Below are 27,961 nucleotides of genomic sequence, written 5' to 3' on the forward strand. Positions count from 1 at the left end.
TAAACTCTCCCGATTTTATGGTAAACTATCCCGATTTTTAAAAATAGTAAACTCTCCAGAATTTAAACTCTCCCGGGTCAAAATTATGTTTACCTGAAGTAAATGTGTAAACTCTCCCGGGTCAACTTTATAGTTACCTGTAGGAAGTATGTAAGCTCTCCCGAGTTGTTTTAAATGTTATTGCTTCACTACGAGTTTGAAATTTTTACATATATTTTGTATTTGTAACTTATATTATTATTATTGAATATTTTTAAAAGAAACTTAAATGTATATTGGATTTTTTGAAATTTTATTTTTTATTGTATTTTGACTATAATATCATGTTCATAGCAGCTAAAGACATTAATTTATATTGTAATTATTAATATATATGATTGACTATTTTTAAACGCAACTTAAATGTATATTAAATTTATTTTATGATTTTTACTAGACCCGGGAGAGTTTACATATTTTCGTTAGGTAGTACAGGAATAAATCCGGGAGAGTTTACACGTTTCTGTCAGGTAGTACTGGAGTAGACCCGGGAGAGTGTACCATCGGGAGAGTTTACCATCGGGAGAGTTTACAATCGCCCCAATATAGGTACACAGTAGGTAAGTAGCAGGTAGGTATCAACTTATAACTTATTTTCACATATTAAATAATTGACAAACAAACGTATGGGTATGGCCATACCTATAGTCTATATAGGTACTTTAGTTTTAATATAAATACTAAAACTAAAACATACAATAATTTTGAGGTATCTGGGTACGGTACACACTTCTCCAGAGGGGGATATTTTGGATATTTTGATAAGGGGCACATATAAATTGTATAATTTAAATTTTAAACTATAATTAATACATACTATATTATTTTTAAACAAAATTAGTAATATATTAAATATAATGTCGATTGCATAATATCACACACGAAAATATTATAAATATTCTTATTCACTGTATTGTTAATTTTTATGATACACATAGTTAAGAACATAAAAATATATATAAATGGGTACTAGTGGTAGGTACTACCATATCAATTATACGTACCTACCTATAACAAATATTTGTTATTAGGCGTTAAAATATATAAAATAACAGTACTTCTATCTACGTCTAAATTAGTACATTGTTCTTTTTTTAAAATTATTTTATTTATAAATTATAAGTTTAATTATTATTTATAAATAGATATATCTATTTTATTTTTTAGTATAGATAGTTTTCAATTTTTGTAATATATACATAGGTAGATCTTAATTTATTCGATGTTAATCACATAAAAATAAAACAAAATTATTTAATAAAATTTCAATTTCTAAAATTTTGAATCAAAACAGTCAATTACTATGATCAAGGGCACCCGCAGAAATTTTCACCAGGAGGGGGCAAGGTGTATATTAGACATATATGTATATATATATATATATAAATGATAGGTTAGATTAGGTAAAATACTGTAATAAGTATACAAACATTGGCAACAAAAGCGGGGAGGGATGTCACCTCCCGGCCAACCCTGCGGACGCCCATGACTATGATAAATATATTATTAATATATAATGTAGGTACACTTTATATATAGTAGGTAAGTAGTAAGCCCCTGTATGTTAAAATAATGAAAAAAAAATAAATCGATGTTTATAAGAGCCTACCTACCTTATTACAGCTACAACGATATGATTATTCTTGTTATTTTTTAAACGCATTTTTATTATATTCAGAAAATATTCTTCAAAAATAAAACTAGAACAATTACTAAAATAGAAAATATATTTTCATAGATTAATTAAATGATAATAATAGTAAATATAAATTTACTTGGAAAATGTGCTACAATTTAAATAGTACCTACTAGGAATTCAAGTAAAATATACATTATCCTTGGAAATTGAAAAGTACTTCAACCCTATTGTTTTATAACTCATAAATTACTAAATAGGTAATAGGTAGCATAGTTCAATATTTTACAATGTAGGTAATGTTATTTAAAAAATTAAAAAAAAAATACTACTATGTACAATGTACATCAAGTACATCAATAAATAAAACACAATAAATTATACCAAACAGAAGCATAGTTAAAACTTTTTCATACAGAAAAAAATATATATATTTATCCAACTTTCATATAAAAACAAGTAAATGTATATCACAAACTCATTTTTGTGTCTTTGATTATATGTATTTATAAAGCTTTTGAATGTTGAAAATTTTATTACAATTACATAAAATTGTATCCTATTTTTAATTAATTTTTTCTTTACAATGTACCTATGATAAAATGTTTATTGTTTAAATATATAATTATAAAAATCAGGAGTACTCTGCTGTATAGATTCGGTCAGGTGTACCTTATCGTCCTCATCGTCTTTGAGTAAGTTACCTACTATAAACTATAATGATAATGTTAAATTTTAGTTTAATGGTTAATGGTAAAAGATTTTGGGTGTAAGCTGTCAGTCAAACAATATTTTTAAGTATATTTTTTTTATATTTATTTTGCTAATAATAATTTATAATTATATTAATAGGTTGAATTAAGAAGACGTGATACCCGCATGTGTTGTCTCTGTCTTATACACGCGTAACATAGTTAAAAAGTGTTTTGTACGGGACAATTTTTCTCCCTCAATATTTATATTAAAATTACCAAAATTTTAAATCGCACTGAGAAGAACTTTACCTATGATATAGCGTTTTAATTTTTTTGATAAATCAAAAAGTTTAATTAAATTAATTTTCATTAAATGAAAAAGTTGTCAGTTTGAGAACTTTAAGTTTTTTTTCATTTAATTAATAAAAATTATTGATAACCACTATCAAAAAAATTTGCTCATAAATATATTTTAATATTACGTAATTGCATTTACCTACTAGCTGTTATTACCTAGTTACCAACTTATTAACATATACTATAAACATTAATACAGATAAACATAAACCATAGGTCCAAAGAAGTACCTACATAGTATAGTTTGATTAGATTTGTGGTAAAATAAATAGAAAATAATATTTATGTATAAGCTTTTTATATAAAAATAAAAATTTTAATCAATATTTATAACTTTATAAAAATAAAAACTAACATTCAAAAATTTTAAATGATTAGGTTTAATAACAGTTTGAAAATAGTTTGAATATGTTGATAAAATTAATTGTACGCAGAAAATTATAATTTAAGTACATACTTAATAGTAGAATATTCCAAGCATCAGCAGTTAATATTTTTTGGTTAACAAAATAATTAATATACATTTTTATTATATTTTTATGTTATTAGAACACAAGATATAATTTATATTTAAATACCTCAAGCATTTATTAAAAATATGTGGCTTTAGCCTTTATGCTTAACATTATTTTAATTTCCAATAAAATAAAATTGAGACATTTTGTAAAACATTTTCAAATGTTTTAAAATATATAAATTTAAAAAAAATATATGTTAATGACTTAATGTTAATGTTCATAAATCTTACAAATAAATAATTATTTTTATTTCCTACGAAAATTTCAACTTATACAGTGCGTTGTGAATGTGTAATTATGTTTGTTTAACAAATAGGTAGTTATCTACTTAGAAGACTTAAAAGTTTTATTAAAATGGATTTTAATAAACAAGGAGTTAGCTAATAACTACTGTTAAAATTGTTGCATTGCTAGAAAAAGAATTTTAGATATTAGATATTGATAAAATTGATTAAACTGAAAAATAAAGTTTATAAAAATCTGTGTTTTACTATACCTATACAAATTAAAAAGTATTTAAATTATTAAATGAATAAATAGGTATTAAAAAATTAAACGTTCACAAGAAGAAAATTAGCTACACTAGTATCCGTAGTCCGCAGCACATTCTGGTGAGAAATTAATCGATTTAATGTGGAATTTTTTTATAATATCGAATAACAAATATCGATTTAAATTTCGAGTTAACGGATTTTGGTTGCATACTTTCTGTATAGTCTTTGACTTAAAAATCGTGTTTTTTGCCAATATTATAAAATGATGATGAACCTAGATATAAAACAATAAATTAAACATTTGGTAAATATAAGGGTAGGTAATTAATGCTTAATTTATTAGTATGAACACGGAACAACAGATACCATACATTGTAATAGCCACGATTTAAGTATCTCATATTATAGTAGCGCTACTTGATACTTATCGATTTTTGAAACTTTACGCTTAATCACAACTCACGAGATAGGTTATCTTTAATCGCGATGTTATCAAAGTAATTTATAAATATAAGCAACTTTATCAGTATTCAGTGTTAATGATTGTTGATTGTAAAAAATAATAAATAAAAAATTGGCAATTGAATTGTTTACCGTTAACATTCTTGCTTGAAATCGTACGACATGGAATGACGAATCACATTCGTTTTAACGTGTACATCTCTATGGGACTAATTCACTGTGATCACGATTGTAGATAGAACACTGGACGACGTCAGATTGATGGCGGTATTTAATCAGTAGCAGGTCTTTGCTGAAAACCAATAAACATGAAAGGATCGTTTGTGTTTAAATTGATACCATTCAGTAAGTTACGCGAAAAGATGGCCAAAATTTCCAATAGTGTGTCAGAAAATCGCAACCATATCCGTTTGATAGCTGAGTCCATAGCCTATTGTGTGGTGACCGGCGGTCTAGGATGGCTGGCATACGAGTTTCATGAAACTGTCTTGACCATTGAACGTTGCGTACAAAAAGATCCAATGCTGTTGAACAACAAATCACCAGAATATATATTTGCTGACAAAACTACATTCACTGGTAAACTTTGTGTTATTGATACCACTACCTACTATAGTATATAATATATAGTCATATTTCTTTAGACATTCTTCGTGTATAAAATTCTATTTTCATCAATTTTCAAATAAGAATCAAACATACAATTTGAATTATGTTTTATATAGGTACCATATATATACATTACCTATAAGTTGTTTACATTACTATTACAAAAAAATTTAAGTAAGATGTATATTTTTTTTTACTTTTTACCTATATTAATATTAATAAATTACTTTCTTAACATCTTATTTGTAAAAATAAATTTAGCTGTCTACCTATGGGTGGCATAAATTAAATTTAAATACCTAATTATTCTTAGTTACCTATCACACAATAATGCAGACAATAAGTATAACATGTACGTGTACCTACTAGTCATAGATACTAAATCCTCAAAATATAATTTTCTGGTATCATTTATTTGTCTATTAAATCTATAGGTATCTAGGTATTCCGGGGTATTCAGTCTTCATTAATTTAGTAATTTGATTAAAATTTAATTAGGTACCTTATATTTTAATTGTTATTATTTTTGTCATTTGATTTAATTATTACTTTTATTCTTTTACATTGTTTTTATTATTAATTTTCAATAATGATTTAAAAATTCAATTCAATACCAGCTTTTACTATAGATATTATGAATAGTTAATAGTTTTAACATTGAACGTGGAAATAAGAAAATATTTTTGTGTGTAAAATATGTACTCTCAATTAGTGTCAGATACATTTTTAAAATATAATATTAGCTTGTTATTAATGTTATACAATTATTTTTATAGAACTTGATGAATATCAAATTATTGATAGCAACAGTATAATACAGCCAACAAATCCTCCTGTATTTTTTTTACAAAAATGGAATGATTTTAAACACAAAAAGGCTTGGAAACTTTTGGAAATAACTAACAAGTATAAAAATTCTAAATTATCCTGGGTAGCCACTTCACGATTAACTAAAATGAATGATCTAAAAGGTAAATATTATATTCTCATAATAAAATAATATAATATAATATAATATTTATTTTACAAAGAGGTATGTTTTTATTTTAGATTCAGATTGTCAACATTTAGCACAAATGAGTCACGCACATACCTTGGTTGGTTTGGCTCGTTCAACTAATGTTAATCCTAAATTTTTCTTACCTCCTAGAAATATAAGCTGGACAAAAGATGTAAGAATAATAATACTAATAATCATTGTTTTATTTTCATTTTATAATTATTAATCAAATTTCATTCAGGAAATATTATGCAAAATCCGTGATTTGTTAATTAAATTAAATGATTTAAACGAACACAAATGTTTATCTTACTTCATAGCATATGCATTTAAAGTAAGCAAAAATCATATATTTCACAGTTAATGTACTATTTATTTATTTTTAGTAATGTTATATTTCTAAATACTAGTGTTTATTTATTTTTATTAGGATAAACAGCATGACTATTATCATCCAGAAGATACACCACCAGATTTTGGTAGTATGCAAATAGACAATGATAATATATTACAGTTAAGCATAAATGCCTTACGTCATCATTGTAACAATGAAACAAATGTTACTGGTAAATACTATAAATCAAATTTATTTTTTGCAATACAAATTCAAAATTGATAAATGTAACATGTTTAAATAGCTATGGTAAAATTGGGAGGTTTACAAATTTTAATGGCAATTTATCAGTATTTAAAACATGATGAAGAAGTGGCAGAAGAAATCGGAAAACTGTTGTCAGTTGCTTCTTTAAATAGAGATCTTATCCAAGACATTTGTTCAACCGGTATAGTCTAATGAATATTGTTTCAATAGATAATTATTATAGATTTCCAAAGTAAATATGATATTTGATTATCAACTCAGTAAGAAAATTTCAAAACTTCTCAATATTCATTTTTATCATATCTTTATTATCTATTATTAACAAATTAAAAAATAATGGTTATACATGATTATTTATAATATGTGATTTAGGTTGGATCAGTATTTTGTTTGAATGGAAAAATCATCAAAATTTTAGAATCCAGTCATGGGCCAACCGAACATTATTAAATATGGATGATGAAGATCCAATTAACGGAAATTATATGTTTGGAAAGCAAACAGTATTATTACATCCGAAAAATAGATACCACCAAGATGCTAAAATTGATGTAGTTCTAGTGCATGGCCTATTAGGTGGTGTCAGTTTTTCATGGCGTGAAAAAGATCTACTTATTAATGAACCTCTTGGCCTTTTTGGTAAATACTAATAAATATTATCATCAATTATTACTAAATTTTTTGTTAAGTTACGTATTTCTTAGTAGTCTCGCTGGCTGTGAATTGGCTATAACTATTGATTACCTTAGACAATTAATCTAATTTTTTAGATGTTTCTTAAATATTCCTTAATTATATATATCTAGTAGAACTTCTATAAGTTAAATTTTCGATAACTCAGAGGAAAACCTTGGCCCTTGCCCTATAATATAATATTATATATTTTTCGTACCTAAGTCAAATTCTTGATAACTAAAAATTGTTTTTATTCCCAACCAATTCGATTTATCAAGGTTCCACTATACTTGTTTCATATTAAAATAATAATCAACATATACATTTACTCGTACATAGTTTCAAGTATAAATTATGTTTTATTCATTCAGAATTTATATTTACTATCTTACTAACAATATAAATTTTGGTACTTGTGTGTTATCGCGACTACCTCATATTATGGGTTATACGTTATAGCGACGCCGTGTCCCACTCTAATGTTGCATTTTTTTAGTGAATTTTATTTCTAATTCTATTAGGAATAATTAGGAGCCAGTGTTGCCACTCGCTAGCTGCTCTTGCTCGGACATTTAAAACGAAAACATCCCTCGATTTGCTTTGCAATACCACCTAAGGTAGATCACAGGGTTAAAAAACTATGCCCATAATTTTACTAAATATTTTATTTCAATGAATATATTGATATTAGCTTTGGGTAGTCTTGTATTATTATAAATGCATGCATTGCACGCTATGTGTTTGACATCAAGGTAGTTGCGTTCAACATCGAGGTAGTAGTGACAAGGTGACGGTAGTCACGATAACGCCCAAGTACCTAAATTGTTGATCTTATTAATAGTTATAGTTCAATATAATAATTTAAAACTTTAATTTAATTAAAACTATATGGGCTTATAATAGATATGAATAATAAGAATGAATCTCATAACTCATCAAATACCACTACACTAAAAAAACCAGTTGGTGAAGATATGCAAAACTATCTAGATAGTTATAAAGAAGTCAAAGCTAGAGAATGGGACTTGATTGGAAATGAATTTGAGTTTGTTTTGAATGATATACCACTTAAAGAAAATTCAAAAGGAAATGGCCCTTACTCATTAAAAGGGTAATATTTTATTTATAAAAATATAAGTATATTAAATTATATATTATTGAATATTGCTTTTCAAAAGGGATGATCCTACTGTACGACAAACTGCTCTCAATGAAGGTTATAGTCAATGTTGGCCATCTGATTGGTTACCCACCGACGAAGAAGGTCTTCGAGTGATTGGTGTTGATTATAGTACAACATTATCCGAATGGTTACCATCTTGTCCTTTAAAACAAAAAAAGTATGATTTCCATTCTTATTAATTCATGATGAGTATTATTTAAAAATTGTATGTTTTTTAGTCATCGTACACTCGAGGGACGCACAGAAAAATTAATGCACCAATTATTGGCTATTGGTATTGGAGACCGACCAATAATTTTTTTGGCTCATTCTATGGGAGGACTTTTAGTAAAAAATATGTTGGTTGCAGGTAAAGTGTCTATTTCTAAAAAATATATGAATTTAAAATAAATAATTAAAAAACAATTATTTCAGCAAGAAACAGTAATGATCCAAATGTGAGAAAACTTTTTGAAAAAACAAGATCTGTATTCTTTTTTAGTACTCCACATCATGGATCACCATTAGCCACTTTAAACAGTGCATATCGATTCTTTTTATGGCCATCAGTAGAAGTTGAAGAACTTAGAACTGGTATTTTGACTTATTAATCACGTTTTATAACATATGTTAATTTTTTTTTTTATATATAGATTCACCTAAGTTAGTATCCCTTCATAATAATTTCCTAGAATGTTTAGAAGAAAATCCAATGAAGATAGTCACTTTTGCTGAAACCCTTCCAACAGAGTTTACTGCTTTGAAAGTCCCTATATTATGTGTACCTAAAGATGCAGCTGGTAAGCTTCAGTTATTTAATTAAAATATGAAATTATTAATACATAATGTAGCATACTAATATACTTATAGAATTAGATATATAAAAATTAATGTGAAATATTTGGATTATTTAAAAAACAAGAGTATCTTGTTTAATTTAGTTTGTAGCAAAATGTACTATAACTCTCATGATTAAATTAAAATAACAAAATATATAAATAACCAATAAATATATAATATGTATGATAAAAAGAAAAACATAGACATGATACAGGGTACTATGTATTAACTGTTATTAAAAAGTAAAAACTCACCTTTAGCATAGAATGTTTGCTGTTAATTGTTATTATATTTTAAAACTATGATTAAATCATCGAGTAAAAAAAATTATAAAGCATCATTTAAATCTAATTTTTTATTTATTTTTTTTTTTATGCTTAAACCTTGAATATTGAAAAATGTTTTTCATTTTGAGTTAATTTTCCATTTTATAAAACTAGAAAAATATAATAATTATAAAAATATTTAAACCTCTTAATTTAATAATTAAATGATAGGTAATAATGTTTTTTTTTAGTTCAAAATTTTACAACTTGTAGCACTAATACATTTGAAATATGCCTAAAAAATATAACTTTTTATTACATTTAAATAAAGAAATAAGTTACACATTTTCCAATTATAGTACTATATTAAAAATATCCCCGAGGTATTTTTAGTTTACCTACAGTATTTTTTTGTACTTCAAACAAACATGAAATAAATCTCAAATCCTGGTTATCACATAATCTTTAATTAAATAAATAATGATTGTTTTTTAAACTTCAAGAAATCATACTAAAGGTTATAAATTAAATATACAGCAAATGTATTTAATTATATTTATACAATAAAATAATAACTCAAAACAATAAGTGTTTTTCAAGCAATTCCTTATCACTTATTAAAAAACATATACATATGTTTACCAAATAATACATTTACATCTTTTTAATTTATGAACTAATAAGTTTTTAGACTTTATACAAATTTAAAACATAATTTTTAGATCCATCCGTGGGTGAGCTTTATGAATTGCCATTAAACCATATGTCTATCTGCAAAGCTGATTCTAAGTAAGTATATAATAGTCTGTGTTATTATAATTAGTTTGTAATAATTTAAAAAATCATTTATGTATAACCTAACACCCAATTTGTGTGTATTATCATTTTATATAAAGCAGCAGTTCTAAAACTGTGCTCCGTGGAGCCCTAGGGCTCTGTGAAACTAATCTAGGGGCTCCGAGAGAACATCTGAATTAAGTTCATGTATTATTATTCATTAAATCGTTATAAGTTACATTTATATTGTATTAAGTTCGTATATTAGCAATTTATTGATCTATAATTTTTTATGAGTTGTAAAATTGGTATTTCAAGTTTTTGGGGCTCCGTGAATTTTTTTTAGCATTTTTAAGGCTCCGCAAAAAAAAAGTTTGAAAACTGCTGATGTAAAGGGTTGCTTTAAAGTTGAAACAGATTAATAGTTGGTGACAATTTTTAAAGTGAAAATATTTTATCTATAAATACTTTTAAAGACTGCATGTATTGATATAGAATATAATTAAATAAATATAATTTTAATTTGTGTAATTATTATGTCATTGTTTTTACAGATTGTCATTTGTTTATCAAAAAACTATATCTGTGATAAAAACAGTTGCTGCATACAGTAGTTAATTGAAAAAAATTTCAATTTATATGAATAATTTTTATTTATATTGTATTGTTTAAAACTAACTAAAAAATGTTAACTTATTATTCTGAACTAATGATTTTGTTTTACATTAAAAATATTGTTAAATAATGATATAAAATTTATTGTAACTGACATATTGGTATTTATCACATATAATGATCTCTTGTTTATTTTTGGTATGTATAATATATATTATTTAAAACATTTTTTACACCGTTTCTTCTACTGTTGATTGCTTTAATGATTGTATCATATTAACCAGCTCTTGATATAAAAAACAATTCCTGTAATAAGTATTATTATATCAGTATTTAAAATAAGTGCTTACCAAAATGATTGATAATTAAAATAATCTTAAATTACTTGTATAGTTTTTTACTTTGTAATATTATATATTTTAATATCTTACTATGTTGTAATTCTTACCGATTTTTTGGCTTACAAATATTTCGATGATCTAATGGAACGCCATATAAATCTCCAAATCCTGGATCTTAACAGTATTTATAAAAAAAAAGTGAATTTTGATTATATCTTGAATAAAATTTAATGTTATTATTATTGGTTTAAAATTAAAAAAAAGAAAAACCTATTGCTCATAATATAAATATGAAGAAGTCTACCTAATTCACTTCATTAATTTTTTGAAACAATAAATTTGTTTTATAACGTGATTTGTAAATCTGAACTATAAATATTGATTATTAAACCAATAATTTGTAATTTATGAGTTTTAACTTAAAATAAGCAAAATAGAACCCCACGATAAAGTGAGAAAGCCAAGTTTAATATTATACATCTACGTTTACAGAACAAAATGTAAATTTTTAGATTAGAGAATTATAAATACAAGTTGCTATTTACTAAATCAAATAATCTGAACATTGTAAATGCGATTTTTTTATTTAAATATAGTGATAAATTATAAAAAAAAAAAGTTTTTAAAAATCAAAAAATAAGGAGAAAAAAAGTATAAAACATTAAATCACCTTGTGTTATGATAATTGATGATAATGTACACAAATCAATATTGTGAAAAATATTTATGTATGTAATATTAAACTTCTTGGGATCCTAGGTAAAATCATCTCTTATACTGGCTTATACAATTATGTAACTGTGTATTTAACCTGAACTGTTAAGTTAGGTTATAGTTAAGTAAAAATTAAATGTATCTATAGACTTATAAATATTTTATAGATATGATTATAATATGCTATGGTAAGATTTTTTGTTCTTGAAATGTATAGAAACAAAATAGTTTTACAACATATTGCATTTGAAGTAATTACAATTTTAAAATTAATAATGATTGTTTTAGTTACATAGGTATTATTTAATTCTAGCTCAACTATAATAATTTAAAACATTTAAATATGAGAGTAGATACCTGCAGATTGTATAGAAACGATTCTTAAATAAATTAACTTCATCAATGTTAACTTGGTTTCAATAAAACTTTTCACTTGTATTTGTCTATTAATGTTCATTATTTCATAAAATGTTTTCTGAAGTTTTGTATATCTTGTGAATCTGTGATAAGAATTAAAAGCAATTATTAATCATTCTAAAATGTACACATTGACAGTATTGTGTACTATACCATTTACTAACTCTTGTAATTCAATTGACCTTTTGAATAGTGGTAGTTTTATATTGGCCAAAGGAGATCCGTTATGAGGAACACTATAAAATAATATTCCTCTGGTATTTGTTATGATATTGTGGGTTTGCTGGTTTTCATTAGCTGTAACAATATAATTGATGTACGTTTAAAAATCAATAAACATAGCTATATATCCATCTAGTGCTGAATAAATTATATTAATACCATGTACTAATATTTGTTTTATGAATAATCCTCCTTTAGAGTGACCAACCCATGTAATGGGATGCTGTCCAACTTGTACATTTCTTAGAAGTGATATCATCTCCAATCCTCTATCATTCATGGTTGTTCTAAATAAAATACATTCTTGAACAATTATAATTAGAATAATACATTATGACATAATAAGTATAATATTATATACAACTAATCTGACATATCATTTCAGTCTATCAATTGCTGGTGTCATAACCAGTCCAAAATATATTCAATACTACAGGTATGGAGTGGTTTCTAAGGAAATGCTATAACTAGGTAGGTACCTACCTACCTATAGTAAGTCGGATCATGGTGAGTTCTTTAGCTGGAGACTGAAAAAAGTTTACCTAGTTATAATAGCTTATGGCATATAGGTACTTGAATTAGGTAGACAATGGCAATATGACATTTAAAATATAAGTGACTAGAAATGTCAACTTTGTTTTTATGTGTATACCTTATTTACTATAGGTACATGTATATTTTATTTTTTACAGAAATTATAAACATTTGTGATTTACGATACAAAAGTATCATGCCACTAATACCCTAATGGCTAATAGGTACCATCAACTGGTGTATTGATGTCATGGCCGTAGGTAAGAGGAGAGGAGGTTTGGGTGTTTGTTCAAACACCCCCCGAAGGCCCGAAATTAAAGATAAAACAATTTTAAAATAAATATTGTGAACTTAATGTAGGTACCTATATCTAGATCAAAGCCCCCTCCGAAAATATTTGAAACATATATGATTGGTATACCTGCCTATTTATCTAATACCCCAACTTGCAAAAGTATACAAATGTACTGTTCAGTGACCACATTGGTAGGTAGCTAATTATAAAGTATTAATTTTTATTAAGCAACATATTTGTACCTATTATAAATTATAATAGTAAATTTTCTATACATTTTTTCGGAGTGTGACCCTAATGATGTACATTGTAATTTTAATCAATATTCAATTTAGCTTTTGACATTTGATAAAAAATAAAACAAAAAAGTTAACTACTATATTATTAAAATAAAATTTTTCATGTACCTAGATTAATTTATATTGTTGTTGTTATTCGTTGCCAATCGACGTCAACAATCTATATTATTAGAAACTATACCTAGTAGTATTTCCATATGATACAAAACTGAAAACAGTAAATAGGTAATAATTATTTATCTGAAGTTTTGGTCATTTATGATTAAAAAAATGTAAGTTGGTATTGATAATACATTTCAAAAATTTATAAAATATTTTGAACACAATTTATACATTTATTATAAAGAAAAAATCAAACTATGTTTTATTTTTATCATGCTAACGAGAGAGAGAGAGAGAGATAAGTACCTAATTGAATTTTTCCCACCTACTGCCCCTTGGAGTTTTTCTATAAAATCTTCATTGTTTTGTGTTCAGATTAATAACCATACAATTATAGTATACTATTAATATTATTATTACAATTTACAACATAAATAGTATTCAAATCAATATCTATTCAATTTATCAATATTTTTTCTGTTATACCTATGTTGACATTATGTACAATTCCAAACGTATTTGTTTACTAATATGAATATCATTTTCTAAAAAAAATCATATTTAAATATAGGTATACAAATTATATACCTTGATATTTAATATGTTAATAATATATTATACTACAATAAATGTGTGTGTATAAATCCGTAGCTATTTTCCTCCAAAAGCCAGTTACCGTTTTCCTCGGACCTACTGTCCATTTTCCTCCACATTATTTCGACTAAAATTATGTCAATTTCCCTTCAATATGTTAGCCAATGTTTTAGTGTTGCGTTCCGTATCATTAAGATAGAATAAAGATTAACCTGGCACAATCAAGGTTTCGAAAAATTCAGTTCAAGTTTATAAAGAAAAAAAATTCTGAAATTTGTTCTTGGATTAGAAATACGTTTCGGCTCACACTTCAAACGTCACGATAAGATCATTTATGTTTTATTGATGATTTTATATGCATTGTATACCTAACGATAATAGAGCGAGTCAGTATGCTGACTATTTGACTATTTAATAGACACGTACGTTTCATCATAATATGCTAGAATTTCAGAATTATCATCTTCATTATTACGAACTACCAATGCACTTAAGTCATTCCATTCACATTTTAATGAACATTTTTATAAAGAAAAACTAAACATATTTATTTGGCTCAATATTATGAAGTAAATTCAAACTCATATTTATTGTTAAATAAGAAGTATTCATACCCCGATAAAACCGAAAGACTACCGAATAAACAAACGTCATGGAGCAATCGAAAATGCAAAAATTATTAAATTGCAAAACTGAGACATTTCCAAGTATGTAATTAAAAAAGTAAAATAATTATTCATGTTAGGTATGTCTAATTTTTCTTTTCATTAAATAGGTATTCATTTGTTGCTGAAATGTCCTACAATTACCTATAAAAAAATATTATATTATATACTATTTTATTATTTTATTTATTGGAGGAAAATGGAAAGTGGAGAAAAATGGACTCTCCCGTGTATAATGAAATTAAGTTCGTCGTCACTCTTTTTAAAATGTCCTGTGGGAAACTTTGTAGGTATTTTAGGTACTGTATACCAATTTCACATTGCTTATACATCTTCACTTATTATATTATATTATTGTACTTATTGCAAGCTACTATTTGGTAATCATGCTCTTAAATAGTCTACATAAGACGCCGTAAATTTCGTCATTAATTTTTAATAACATTTGCAGTTAGTCAAGGCTATTGGAATGTAATCCACATATTATGGCGTAAGCTTCTATTACAGCTAAGACAAAGGATATCCAAAAAGGTAACAATCTAGCTCATAAGTCATGAGTTTAAAAAAAAAAAATAAGAACATCGTTTTATTAATATTAAGCGTGGTAAAAACAATTTACGAAGAATCTTCTATAAAATTTTAAACTTTTAATATTAAAAAAAATATTATTGCCTTAGCACAAAAATATGCAAAATATTTTGAAAAGTATTTTATATTTAAAAAATACTAATTAGGTATATTTTTCAACAATTGCCAAAAACTAGTTTTGCTTATGAAGTTTGTTATTCCTGATTATTTTGAAAAATACTCTGAATATATTTTTACTTTTGACACATAAAAATGACCAACTAAATTCAATTTTCTACCGTAAACAACTCTCAAAGCTTAAGAAATAAACATTTTTTATTTATTATTTTGTTAAACTTTTCTTACCTAACTGGTTTACTTAACCATATAGGTCTCCACAAATAAGGATCGGTACTGTAACTAATCGCTATAACTCGGACATATGGACAATCTAGTGGCAGCCAGTCTCTGGGCCAACAATTGGTAAACTCTTTGATCTCCTCGTCGATAGCCAATCTTTCAAATTGATTTATCGTGGATAATCCGGTATTCCTGACAACCACGGGCTCAGGTTTTTGATCTACTTGTTTCCACGCACCTTGGTTCCAAGTCTTAAGTTTGTCACCCTTCAGTCCGTGTATAAAAACTACGTCCATGAAAGTTGATTCAATTCCTGGGTCGTATAATACCTCACATTTAACTTCACATCTTTTGGGGCCATCGACTGAATCAATCGAATTCAGCTTTTGGTCAAACGTATTTAAAACAATATAACATTTTTCAATTGCAAATCTCGCCAACCACCGACTGTATTTTATTAACCATGATAAAAATGAAGTCATCAATATAGTTTCATAGAAAAACATATTCTTGGTCTTCGCCCAACATAATATCAGCATTTTCTGGTATAATGTGATGTTAGGTTTAAAGTAACAAATAACATATGCAATACCTTGAGCCGTCTTCATAATATTCCTATTATCAATTAATTAAAATAAGCTTATATTATTAGGTGCTGTTTAAGGAATAAATAATTTTAAATCTAAAGTTACCTATTGATATTATTTCCAAGGATCTTTCAACTAACCCAGCAGCTCGAAACAAAAACGTTCACTTCTATGTTCGTACTAGAAAATTAGTAATCAATGTATGCAAACTTGAATTTGTTAGGTACCTACAAGAATCCATATTTTTAATTTAAATCACTTTGGTAATATTGTTTATTATAATTAACTATGCGTTAATAGTGTTAACACTAAAGATTTATAACATATTTTTGTATAAAAAGGTGGAATTACTATATAAGTATCTAATAGAAATTATGTTATGTTAATATTCATTAAAGATTTATATATATTTAAAATTGTTTAAATTTCATTATTTTAAAATTTAAATTAATGTTGTATTTTACTATACTTATCATGTAGGTATAATATAAAACCATTACCTAGTTACTCTTTTATGAAAGTTATGAAAATGTACTTACTGTACATCCTAAGTACAGATTGGATTTAATTATTTGTACCTACAAAAAAAAAAAGACTCAAAGACCTAATCAGAGGACATTTTGATTAGATATTCTTACATTATCTATACAAAGTAGAAGTGATGAAGTTAATTACAAATTAATGTTTTAAACAGTTTTAGATTCTGAGATCGCGTGCTTGGGTATGTGTATGTGTGTGTGTGTGTCTATGTCATTGTATTTGTGTATTAGTGTATTAGTATGTATCTGAAAACAATTTTTAAAGTAGAAAATGACTTCAACTATAAAATCTGTGGGAAATTTTTAATAGAAATTGGATCTAATTATATATACTTTGTGTCTCACGGAATCAAAAGTCAAAAGTTGTTATAGCTAAAGTCAAAAACACGTATATTTCAATAGTCTACCTACTCAAAAAATAATTGTAGGTAGTAGGTGCTATAGATTTGTATTTTTTGAGTACTTACTGGACTTATATTATGATATAAGCCATTATCTACCCTTACTGTTTTGCAACATTCATTCAAACTTCAAAGATGACATTTTGGATTAAAAATTCCTAATTTTATGTGAAAATCGATTAAAAATTAGTTGTTGATTTTCTAGAAAAAATAAAATATGAGATTTTTGGTCTTTAACTAAGTTTACTTCCGCTGTGATATTTAAAAATATTTTAAGACGTTACTAGAAAATCGATTAATAGGTATACCATGCATACATTATATTATTGTAGTAAGGTGTAGTTTTACAACTGAAAAGCTCCCTCTGATTTAAATTCATTTTATTTATTTGTAAGCAAATTATAAAACTATTATTGATGCAAATCCAATAAGTACTATTGGTATTCGAGATTCAAAAATAAAAAAAGAATAAAATATAATATAATATAATAATTATTATTCAATACTTCAATATGAACTTAGTAGTTCATAAGGAACTTAGTAAATACCTCAAAATTAATTCAAATATAAAAGTAGTGTAATTTATAAATTTTAAACACACTTAGAATCTAAAAAGGCAAAATATTTCTAAAAAATGCATGTATCTAAATCTAATATTAATTACTATCTCATTAAGTTTGAAGTATAAATAAATTAAAATTAGTCTAAATATTTTAAAAATTGCGTGACAAATAAAAAATGTTAATATATACGTAATGAAATGAAGTTTCAAGTTCCTAAGATAAATGTTTCTTGAATTACAACAAAATAATTAAAACCGTTAAATGGAAAAATCGTTATTTTTTGTTTAAATTTACAGTATATAATTACGTACAATTTTGAATTTAAAATTAATTTTCCTGGAACCTCAGAGGGATAGTACCTACGTGAGTGATCTTACTGATAGTGAAATAAATTAATAGTATCAATTTAAATATGGAATAAAATATTCTCAGTAAAATATTATGTTTGGATTCCGCTCAGAATCATTTTTCGTGTGTAAAATGATTAATTATTGAATTACAATTTAACACGTTAATTACCACGACCTATACTCAATAACAAGCCAGAATCGACACCTCCTATACCGCAAGACAAGTTCCTCGGTTTTCAGTGTTATAACTTAAAAGAACCACCCAATGTAATGTATTGTAGCATTCAATTGTGTGTTTAATACTTATAAAAACAATTAAGAAAATAGAAATGTAGGTAACTTACGTATTCTGGCTCGTCAACACAGCTTTGATTACATTTGGAAAATACTTGAACTAGTTATGATCAGTGATGTATAGTCTATTCTGAAATAACATATTTTATTTTACATATATTTACTTACACACAATTATACACCTATAATAATATTACCCAATTTTTTTTTTTTTTTTAATTATAAAATCTTGAAGACAATTTTAGTATATAAATAATACTTAAATATGTTTAAATTATTATTTATGAAAATCGTTAAGATGCTTGGTTTAATTTCAGTACCTAATATACAATATGATTCTATGACGGGTCTTTCACGTTTGTTGTATTTTATAAATTGGCTTTAAATTAGACTAATGTACAATACCACACTGACTACAACTAACGATTTTATTAATTTGACATTGAACTCAAAATGTATGGTTTCTTGCTTAGCTCAATATTATTGACATTCAACATAAAGTTGCCTGTTACTCATTTACTCTTATAATATATTTTTTAAATGTATATATTAGTTTAATTAGTTTAGAAAAAAATATGAAAATGTTTATGTTAAATAAACAAGTAATACTGGTAATCTATCCTATGTTTATTCTATTTTATCAGTTCAAGTATATATATATATATTTTTTTTTAAATAACATACATTTTCAACAGTGTAGATTCTAAAATATATTAGTAATTTTATTTTTCAAACATATTTATTTTTTTTATGGATTATATAGGTTTTAGTTAAACGTGTAATATGGCTCAAATTAAGTTTACTTTTATCTAATAATTAAAAAGATTTTCTTGGTAAAACTTATCAAATAATAAAAATAAATTTACTTACGCGTCATTTACAAATTGTCACATGCGTTACGAACGTTTAGAAAAAACCAACTGAGTATAGCCAGCCAATAGTTAGTCTGACCTTCTTTAACAGCTGTATTTAATATCGCTACAATATGATGTTTTAACATCCACGTTAGTGTGTAGTACATTGTTATTAATTGTCAAAGTGTCCAAGTAACAATGGTAATGTATCCATCACACGTGCACTGTGCAGCTACAATTTACTTCTAGAAAATGATTTCTTTAGTATCAATGTACGATATAACGTAAATCTCAGATTTAGAAATTTTAAAGTAGTTGAAAATTGTATATAAATATGATAACGATTTTTGTACCAACTGAAGTGCTGAGACTTATAAATCAATATACCATAAAATATAATATGTTAAAAATAATTTAGATACTTGTTAACTAAACTGTTTCAATGTTAATCTATACAAAATTATATTCATTTTAATATACCTCTTTTTTTTTAATTAATTAATATACCTATCTAGATATGTTGTTGTTATTTATATCGGATACCTATTAATGTTTTTACGTATACATCAAACATTAAAGTCTTTATCAAAACTAAAAACTATTGCTTTCACTAATCAATTTTAGTAATACAAAACCCTATATTATTTATTTTATTATTTATTTACCAACTACTATTAATGTTATACAAAATTCAGTCAATTACCAAATGTTTTTTATACTTACAAATTATTTACATACTTTTTTAACCATTTTATTCTTATTTTCACATGTATATTATGCAAATGCACATTATAGGTACAAAGTTAATTTGGTTGTAAAGTATATATTATGTTTAAACGCAATTTTAGTTTGTATTAGGTTAATATAAAATCATATTTAAGTACGATTGACGAAATCGATCAAACTATAATATTGTACCTATGACATATTGACGCAAATTCGTAGCAATATCAAGCGCAACATATTATGTGCACGGCGCAGAGAAAATAACGATATTGATATTGACACAAACACGCAGTGAAACCAGTTTCGCTATTACAATTGCGATATTTACTTCAATAATTATTAGTTATTATTTTATGGACTCTTACAATGGAGTCAGAAAATATACCACATTTTTATTTTTATACAATTGTTCTTTTTGATTTGCGTTCCAACAATATACTAAAAACTAATCTACATTATTTATTATTACTTGCAGATTACTGCAATAATTACTTATTTTACGAGACTAGGTCTTTCAAGCATCCCGCAAATATTGCTATAAATATTGTAATGAATTTTTTATATCTACTGAGAATTCAGTTTTTTATTCATTAGCAAAATAATTTTATTGAGTTATACGTTATAGCGATGCCGTGTCCCACTCTAATGTTGCATTTTTTTAGTGAATTTTTTTTCTAATTCTATTAGGAATAATTAGGAGCCAGTGTTGCACTCGCTCGCTGCTCTTGCTCGGACATTTAAAACGAAAACATCCCTCGATTTGCTTTGCAACACCACCTAAGGTAGATCACAGGGTTAAAAAACTATGCTCATAATTTTACTAAATATTTTATTTCAATGAATATATTGATATTAGCTTTGGGTAGTCTTGTATTACCTATTATAAATGCATGCATTGCACGCTATGTGTTTGACATCAAGGTAGTTGCGTTCAACATCGAGGTAGTAGTGACAAGGTGACGGTAGTCACGATAACGCCCAAGTACCTAAATTGTTGATCTTATTAATAGTTATAGTTCAATAAAATAATTTAAAACTTTAATTTAATTAAAACTATATGGGCTTATAATAGATATGAATAATAAGAATGAATCTCATAACTCATCAAATACCACTACACTAAAAAAACCAGTTGGTGAAGATATGCAAAACTATCTAGATAGTTATAAAGAAGTCAAAGCTAGAGAATGGGACTTGATTGGAAATAAATTTGAGTTTGTTTTGAATGATATACCACTTAAAGAAAATTCAAAAGGAAATGGCCCTTACTCATTAAAAGGGTAATATTTTATTTATAAAAATATAAGTATATTAAATTATATATTATTGAATATTGCTTTTCAAAAGGGATGATCCTACTGCACGACAAACTGCTCTCAATGAAGGTTATAGTCAATGTTGGCCATCTGATTGGTTACCCACCGATGAAGAAGGTCTTCGAGTGATTGGTGTTGATTATAGTACAACATTATCCTAATGGTTACCATCTTGTCCTTTAAAACAAAAAAAGTATGATTTCCATTCTTATTAATTCATGATGAGTATTATTTAAAAATTGTATGATTTTTAGTCATCGTACACTCGAGGGACGCACAGAAAAATTAATGCACCAATTATTGGCTATTGGTATTGGAGACCGACCAATAATTTTTTTGGCTCATTCTATGGGAGGACTTTTAGTAAAAAATATGTTGGTTGCAGGTAAAGTGTCTATTTCTAAAAAATATATGAATTTAAAATAAATAATTAAAAAACAATTATTTCAGCAAGAAACAGTAATGATCCAAATGTGAGAAAACTTTTTGAAAAAACAAGATCTGTATTCTTTTTTAGTACTCCACATCATGGATCACCATTAGCCACTTTAAACAGTGCATATCGATTCTTTTTATGGCCATCAGTAGAAGTTGAAGAACTTAGAACTGGTATTTTGACTTATTAATCACGTTTTATAACATATGTTAATTTTTTTTTTTATATATAGATTCACCTAAGTTAGTATCCCTTCATAATAATTTCCTAGAATGTTTAGAAGAAAATCCAATGAAGATAGTCACTTTTGCTGAAACCCTTCCAACAGAGTTTACTGCTTTGAAAGTCCCTATATTATGTGTACCTAAAGATGCAGCTGGTAAGCTTCAGTTATTTAATTAAAATATGAAATTATTAATACATAATGTAGCATACTAATATACTTATAGAATTAGATATATAAAAATTAATGTGAAATATTTGGATTATTTAAAAAACAAGAGTATCTTGTTTAATTTAGTTTGTAGCAAAATGTACTATAACTCTCATGATTAAATTAAAATAACAAAATATATAAATAACCAATAAATATATAATATGTATGATAAAAAGAAAAACCTAGACATGATACAGGGTACTATGTGTTAACTGTTATTAAAAAGTAAAAACTCACCTTTAGCATAGAATGTTTGCTGTTAATTGTTATTACATTTTAAAACTATGATTAAATCATCGAGTAAAAAAAAATTATAGAGCATCATTCAAATCTAATTTTTTATTTATTTTTTTTTTTATGCTTAAACCTTGAATATTGAAAAATGTTTTTCATTTTGAGTTAATTTTCCATTTTATAAAACTAGAAAAATATAATAATTATAAAAATATTTAAACCTCTTAATTTAATAATTAAATGATAGGTAATAATGTTTTTTTTTAGTTCAACATTTTACAACTTGTAGCACTAATACATTTGAAATATGCCTAAAAAATATAACTTTTTATTACATTTAAATAAAGAAATAAGTTACACATTTTCCAATTATAGTACTATATTAAAAATATCCCCGAGTTATTTTTAGTTTACCTACAGTATTTTTTTGTACTTCAAACAAACATGAAATAAATCTCAAATCCTGGTTATCACATAATCTTTAATAAATAAAGAATGATTGTTTTTTAAACTTCAAGAAATCATACAAAAGGTTATAAATTAAATATACAGCAAATGTATTTAATTATATTTATACAATAAAATAATAACTCAAAACAATAAGTGTTTTTCAAGCAATTCCTTATCACTTATTAAAAAACATATACATATGTTTACCAAATAATACATTTACATCTTTTTAATTTATGAACTAATAAGTTTTTAGACTTTATACAAATTTAAAACATAATTTTTAGATCCATCCGTGGGTGAGCTTTATGAATTGCCATTAAACCATATGTCTATCTGCAAAGCTGATTCTAAGTAAGTATATAATAGACTGTGTTATTATAATTAGTTTGTAATAATGTAAAAAAATCATTTATGTATAACCTAACACCCAATTTGTGTGTATTATCATTTTATATAAAGCAGCAGTTCTAAAACTGTGCTCCGTGGAGCCCTAGGGCTCTGTGAAACTAATCTAGGGGCTCCGAGGGAACATCTGAATTAAGTTCATGTATTATTATTCATTAAATCGTTATAAGTTACATTTATATTGTATTAAGTTCGTATATTAGCAATTTATTGATCTATAATTTTTTATGAGTTGTAAAATTGGTATTTCAAGTTTTTGGGGCTCCGTGAATTTTTTTTAGCATCTTTAAGGCTCCGCAAAAAAAAAGTTTGAAAACTGCTGATGTAAAGGGTTGCTTTAAAGTTGAAACAGATTAATAGTTGGTGACAATTTTTAAAGTGAAAATATTTTATCTATAAAGCACTTTTAAAGACTGCATGTATTGATATAGAATATAATTAAATAAATATAATTTTAATTTGTGTAATTATTATGTCATTGTTTTTACAGATTGTCATTTGTTTATCAAAAAACTATATCTGTGATAAAAACAGTTGCTGCATACAGTAGTTAATTGAAAAAAATTTCAATTAATATGAATAATTTTTATTTATATTGTATTGTTTAAAACTAACTAAAAAATGTTAACTTATTATTCTGAACTAATGATTTTGTTTTACATTAAAAATATTGTTAAATAATGATATATAATTTATTGTAACTGACATATTGGTATTTATCACATACAGGATGATTGGTTAAGCGTAAAACACTCATTATTTCCAAAAGTATTCATGTTTTTGAAAATAATTTTTTACATAGTTTCAAATTGTTAAAAAACAACATTTTTATAAAAAAATTATATTTTTTAATAATTTTTACCCTTATAATTTTTTAAGTTTTTTACTTTTTTGAATGACAACATAGAGTTTTAATTTCCTATTCCAAAACAGAATAATTTTTTGAGTATTTTGGTACATAAAAATCGAATTTAGGGTTAGTAGTTTATGAGTTATTCTTATTCAAAGTTTTGACAAGCGGAGTAGTGGACAAACATTTTACGGGGTAACCCCGTACCACTCCACTCTGCGCAGCTAAACTTTAAATACGTATAACTCATAAACTACTCACCCTAAACTCGATTTTTATGTATCGAATTACTCAGAAAATTATTCTGCTTTGGAATATGAAATTAAAAATCTATGTTGTCATTCAAAAAAGTAAAAAACGTAAAAAATTATAAGGATAAAAAATATTTAAAAATATAATTTTTTTATAAAAACGTTGTTTTTTTAACAATTAGAAACTATGTAAGTAGTATGTTTTAGTCGGTTCTGTGACCCCCGCAAATCCAGGAGATCCAGGTACCCCGCCCTCCCTATCGCTGCCATGCCCCTCCATGCCGTTCCCGGCCTTGTCACTACCCTCCGTTCCAATACCTGCCCGGCCATGCCCCTCCCATCCATTCCTATCCACTACACGATACCCCCCCCCCCCGAAAATTATAAGTAATCGAATTCAATATACTCAATACGATTTAGTTAAAAATTTATTGATATTTAAAATCATGTGCAGAATACATTCGTTTTGAAAAAGTGTATTAGTTAATTTTAGTTCATCGAGAGTTAGTAGACGATTAATAATATAATATACAACATAAATAAGTAATTATTGATGAGGTCTCATTATCTTTTATAGAAGTGAAAAATGAAAGTGTCACGTACACTTTCATATTTCATCTATATTATCATATATTACATTATATTATACATAACATAGCAAACTATTATTACAACAAATTATTCATTATATTTTCGTATTTTCACTTACCTATATCAGAAATCAATAATCCTACAGTTATCAATAATCAGTCAATACCTTTGTCTCCAAACTTATACTACACAGTACATAAATGAATATAGTTATGTCTTTTATTAGGAATATCAAACACATTTTCCTTGCTATATATTTTTCTTTATTTCGTTTTAAATTATATTAGGCATAATGATCAAAATAATTATCATACTTAGTAAGTATGATAAATAAAAAATAACGTTCTATTTTATCCCCCCCACCATATACATGTAATCGCGGCAAACATAACAAACACAGGTCTACTTGATATATACTATGTATATAGTAAAAAAATTAAAACATTATATATTTAACTACTTAAAATAAATGGAAATATTTTTAAAGTAAATGGTTAAATTTCATCTCTTAGTTTAAAATATTATCATATACTATCCCATACCTAATATTATAAGCTATTATTATAATAGATGATTCATTATATTTTAATTTATTGAAATAATATTAAATATAGTATTAATAGTATTATATTACACGATATGCTCAAAATTGCTCTACTTTATAAATTAAAATAAATTTACCTACAATAATATATCATTGTTTGAACAGCCCAGCTAGTTGTTTTAACTGGATTGATCTTATTTTAACGTAGTAAGTAGATATGAAATATTTTAGCAATTCATAATGTTATTATTACTTAAAATATCGCCATACACCATACACCTTGTAGTGAATAAATAATATGAATAATTTTACTGTGAAATTTATTTCATATGTTTTCAATAGGTAGCAATATTAGACTATCATTTCTAATGTATCATATAATTAATGCACATGGGTAGTTTACTAAATATATCAGTTAATCGTTTCTCAAACTCGTTATTATACCATGGGTACATAATTGTTTTTTTATATTCGTTCTAGCTCATAACGTGTAGGTCAGGGGTCACCAAATGGCGGCCCGCGGGCCGCATCCGGCCCGCTAATGCATTTTAACCGGCTCGCAGACTGAGAGAAAAATTCAATAATTTAATACGTACTTATTATAAAGCGCGACTGTTGTAATAATAAATGTTGCAGGTAATTTCTTATCTTTGTACATTATTACAGCATTATTAGGTTTTTTCGGCTGCAACAAATATTATATTAGATGTGAAGCATAATATCTTATCATATCTGTTTTATTATTTATTTGAAATTTCATTTTCGACAACTCGTTAAGTTACAGTATAAAAAAAAATAGTCACACATATTAATATACGTACAACACGTCAGTCCGTCAGTTATCGGTGAGACGGTAGTGTCCGTTGCGACGTAATTTTTGTTCGTCCGTTCCGTTTTGTTTATTAATTTTCGTAATTAAATAATGTATTATTCTATGTTTTAATTTTACTATGGATAGAAAAAGAAAAAATGTAGAAAATGAAAATAGACAGTTTTGTCCTGAATGGATGGACTTATATTGTTTTTTATTTTACCAGATAGAGTAGGTGCCTTACCTGTTTGTTTGATTTGTAATCAAACAGTGGCTGTTATTAAAATGTTTAATATCAAACGTCATTATGAGACACACAAGTCATTTGCCGAAAAATTCCCATTGGGTACTGGCCTTCGTAAAACAAAAATTGAAAATCTAAAAATGAAATATAAATCGGCAACTCAAATTTTGAGCCATGCAATGACTGAACAACAGAAATGTGCACAGGCATCTTTACACATTTCGTGGATACTCGGTAAACATATGAAGCCATTTACAGATGCTGATATTGTTAAAGAATGTATGCTTCAATCTGTAAATATACTGTTTGAAAATAAAAAGGAAATTGTCGAAACTTTTCGACATATCTCAATATCAGCATCAACTAACACGAGAAATACTGAAGTACTGGCCAAAGATAATCACAATCAGTTGAAACAAGATCTATCTACTGCTGATTTTTATTCTATAGCCTTGGATGAATCTTGTGATATCACAGATACATCTCAGCTAATAATTCACGTGAGATACTTGAGCAATATCAGTGACTAAACCTACACTGTAGGTAATCATCAATAGAGTTGTATGATATTTATTCCAAGGTGTATTTTAAATAAAACACATATATCGTGGATCATATATTAAACAGGCATAATAAAATCATAATATAATATATTAATTAATAAATATTGTAGTCAAATCCAATGTATGATTTAATATAGAATTATTGATATAGTTAAATTCTGATATACTTACTAACGCCATTTGAAATCGTTTACAGAGTTTTCAGTATAAATGATATCATGATAAAATGAACAACATGTACATCGATTAATAACCCCATATATACGACCTTTTTCTTGAAAATTATTATCAATCAAATTTTCAATTAAATTAATATCACATAACATAGTTAATGATGATGTCACTAACGTTTTGCAAAATTTAAATGCCATACTTTTATTCAGATGTAATAATCTTTGAGTTTCGATTAACATATTGGAATTATATAAATGTGATAATCGATAATTTTGATTAGGTTTAAATTCTTTAATATGTTCAGTTGATAATTTTAATTGTGTTAAAGGATGTATATAATTTATATATTGAACCCCGTAATTAATAAACTGTTTTCGTAAGTATAGTAATTTTGTTTTTAAGACATCTCGATAAAAGATTATATTGATTACATCATAGTCGTATATTATATTCTGTAAAGTTACCATGTTCACTTCTCCCCTG

General features: G+C 25.8%; 2 protein-coding genes across 7 annotated transcripts; one reads left to right on the forward strand and one right to left on the reverse strand.

Moving 5' to 3' along the window:
• The first annotated feature begins 4,509 nt into the window (after positions 1-4,509).
• On the forward strand, positions 4,510-24,075 carry LOC114125462 (protein SERAC1). Of its 6 annotated transcripts, none has more exons than XM_050199035.1 (14): positions 4,510-4,780; positions 5,587-5,781; positions 5,861-5,982; positions 6,052-6,144; positions 6,241-6,376; positions 6,449-6,592; positions 6,784-7,050; positions 7,990-8,197; positions 8,265-8,426; positions 8,488-8,618; positions 8,684-8,842; positions 8,902-9,048; positions 23,330-23,396; positions 23,941-24,075. In XM_050199035.1, the coding sequence occupies exons 1-14, from the start codon at positions 4,510-4,512 to the stop codon at positions 24,002-24,004; spliced, it is 2,166 nt and encodes a 721-aa protein (XP_050054992.1). In that variant the 3' UTR covers positions 24,005-24,075. The 6 variants fall into 6 exon arrangements, with proteins under 6 accessions (XP_050054992.1, XP_050054990.1, XP_027844918.2 ...); XM_050199033.1 differs by lacking the exon at positions 8,902-9,048 and adding an exon at positions 22,155-22,301; XM_027989117.2 differs by lacking the exons at positions 8,684-8,842; positions 8,902-9,048 and adding exons at positions 21,937-22,095; positions 22,155-22,301.
• LOC114125463 (protein SERAC1) lies at positions 10,903-19,557 on the reverse strand. The gene is given in 10 exon segments (XM_050199038.1): positions 10,903-11,052; positions 11,195-11,261; positions 12,159-12,287; positions 12,290-12,301; positions 12,372-12,515; positions 12,600-12,727; positions 15,863-16,471; positions 16,549-16,670; positions 18,641-18,720; positions 19,461-19,557. Coding segments are annotated over 7 exon segments (1,158 nt in total). The 5' UTR covers positions 16,465-16,471; positions 16,549-16,670; positions 18,641-18,720; positions 19,461-19,557; the 3' UTR covers positions 10,903-10,976.
• Positions 24,076-27,961: the final 3,886 nt, after the last annotated feature.

Source organism: Aphis gossypii, chromosome 2, assembly GCF_020184175.1.
Source record: "Aphis gossypii isolate Hap1 chromosome 2, ASM2018417v2, whole genome shotgun sequence".
NCBI classification, from domain to species: domain Eukaryota; kingdom Metazoa; phylum Arthropoda; class Insecta; order Hemiptera; family Aphididae; genus Aphis; species Aphis gossypii.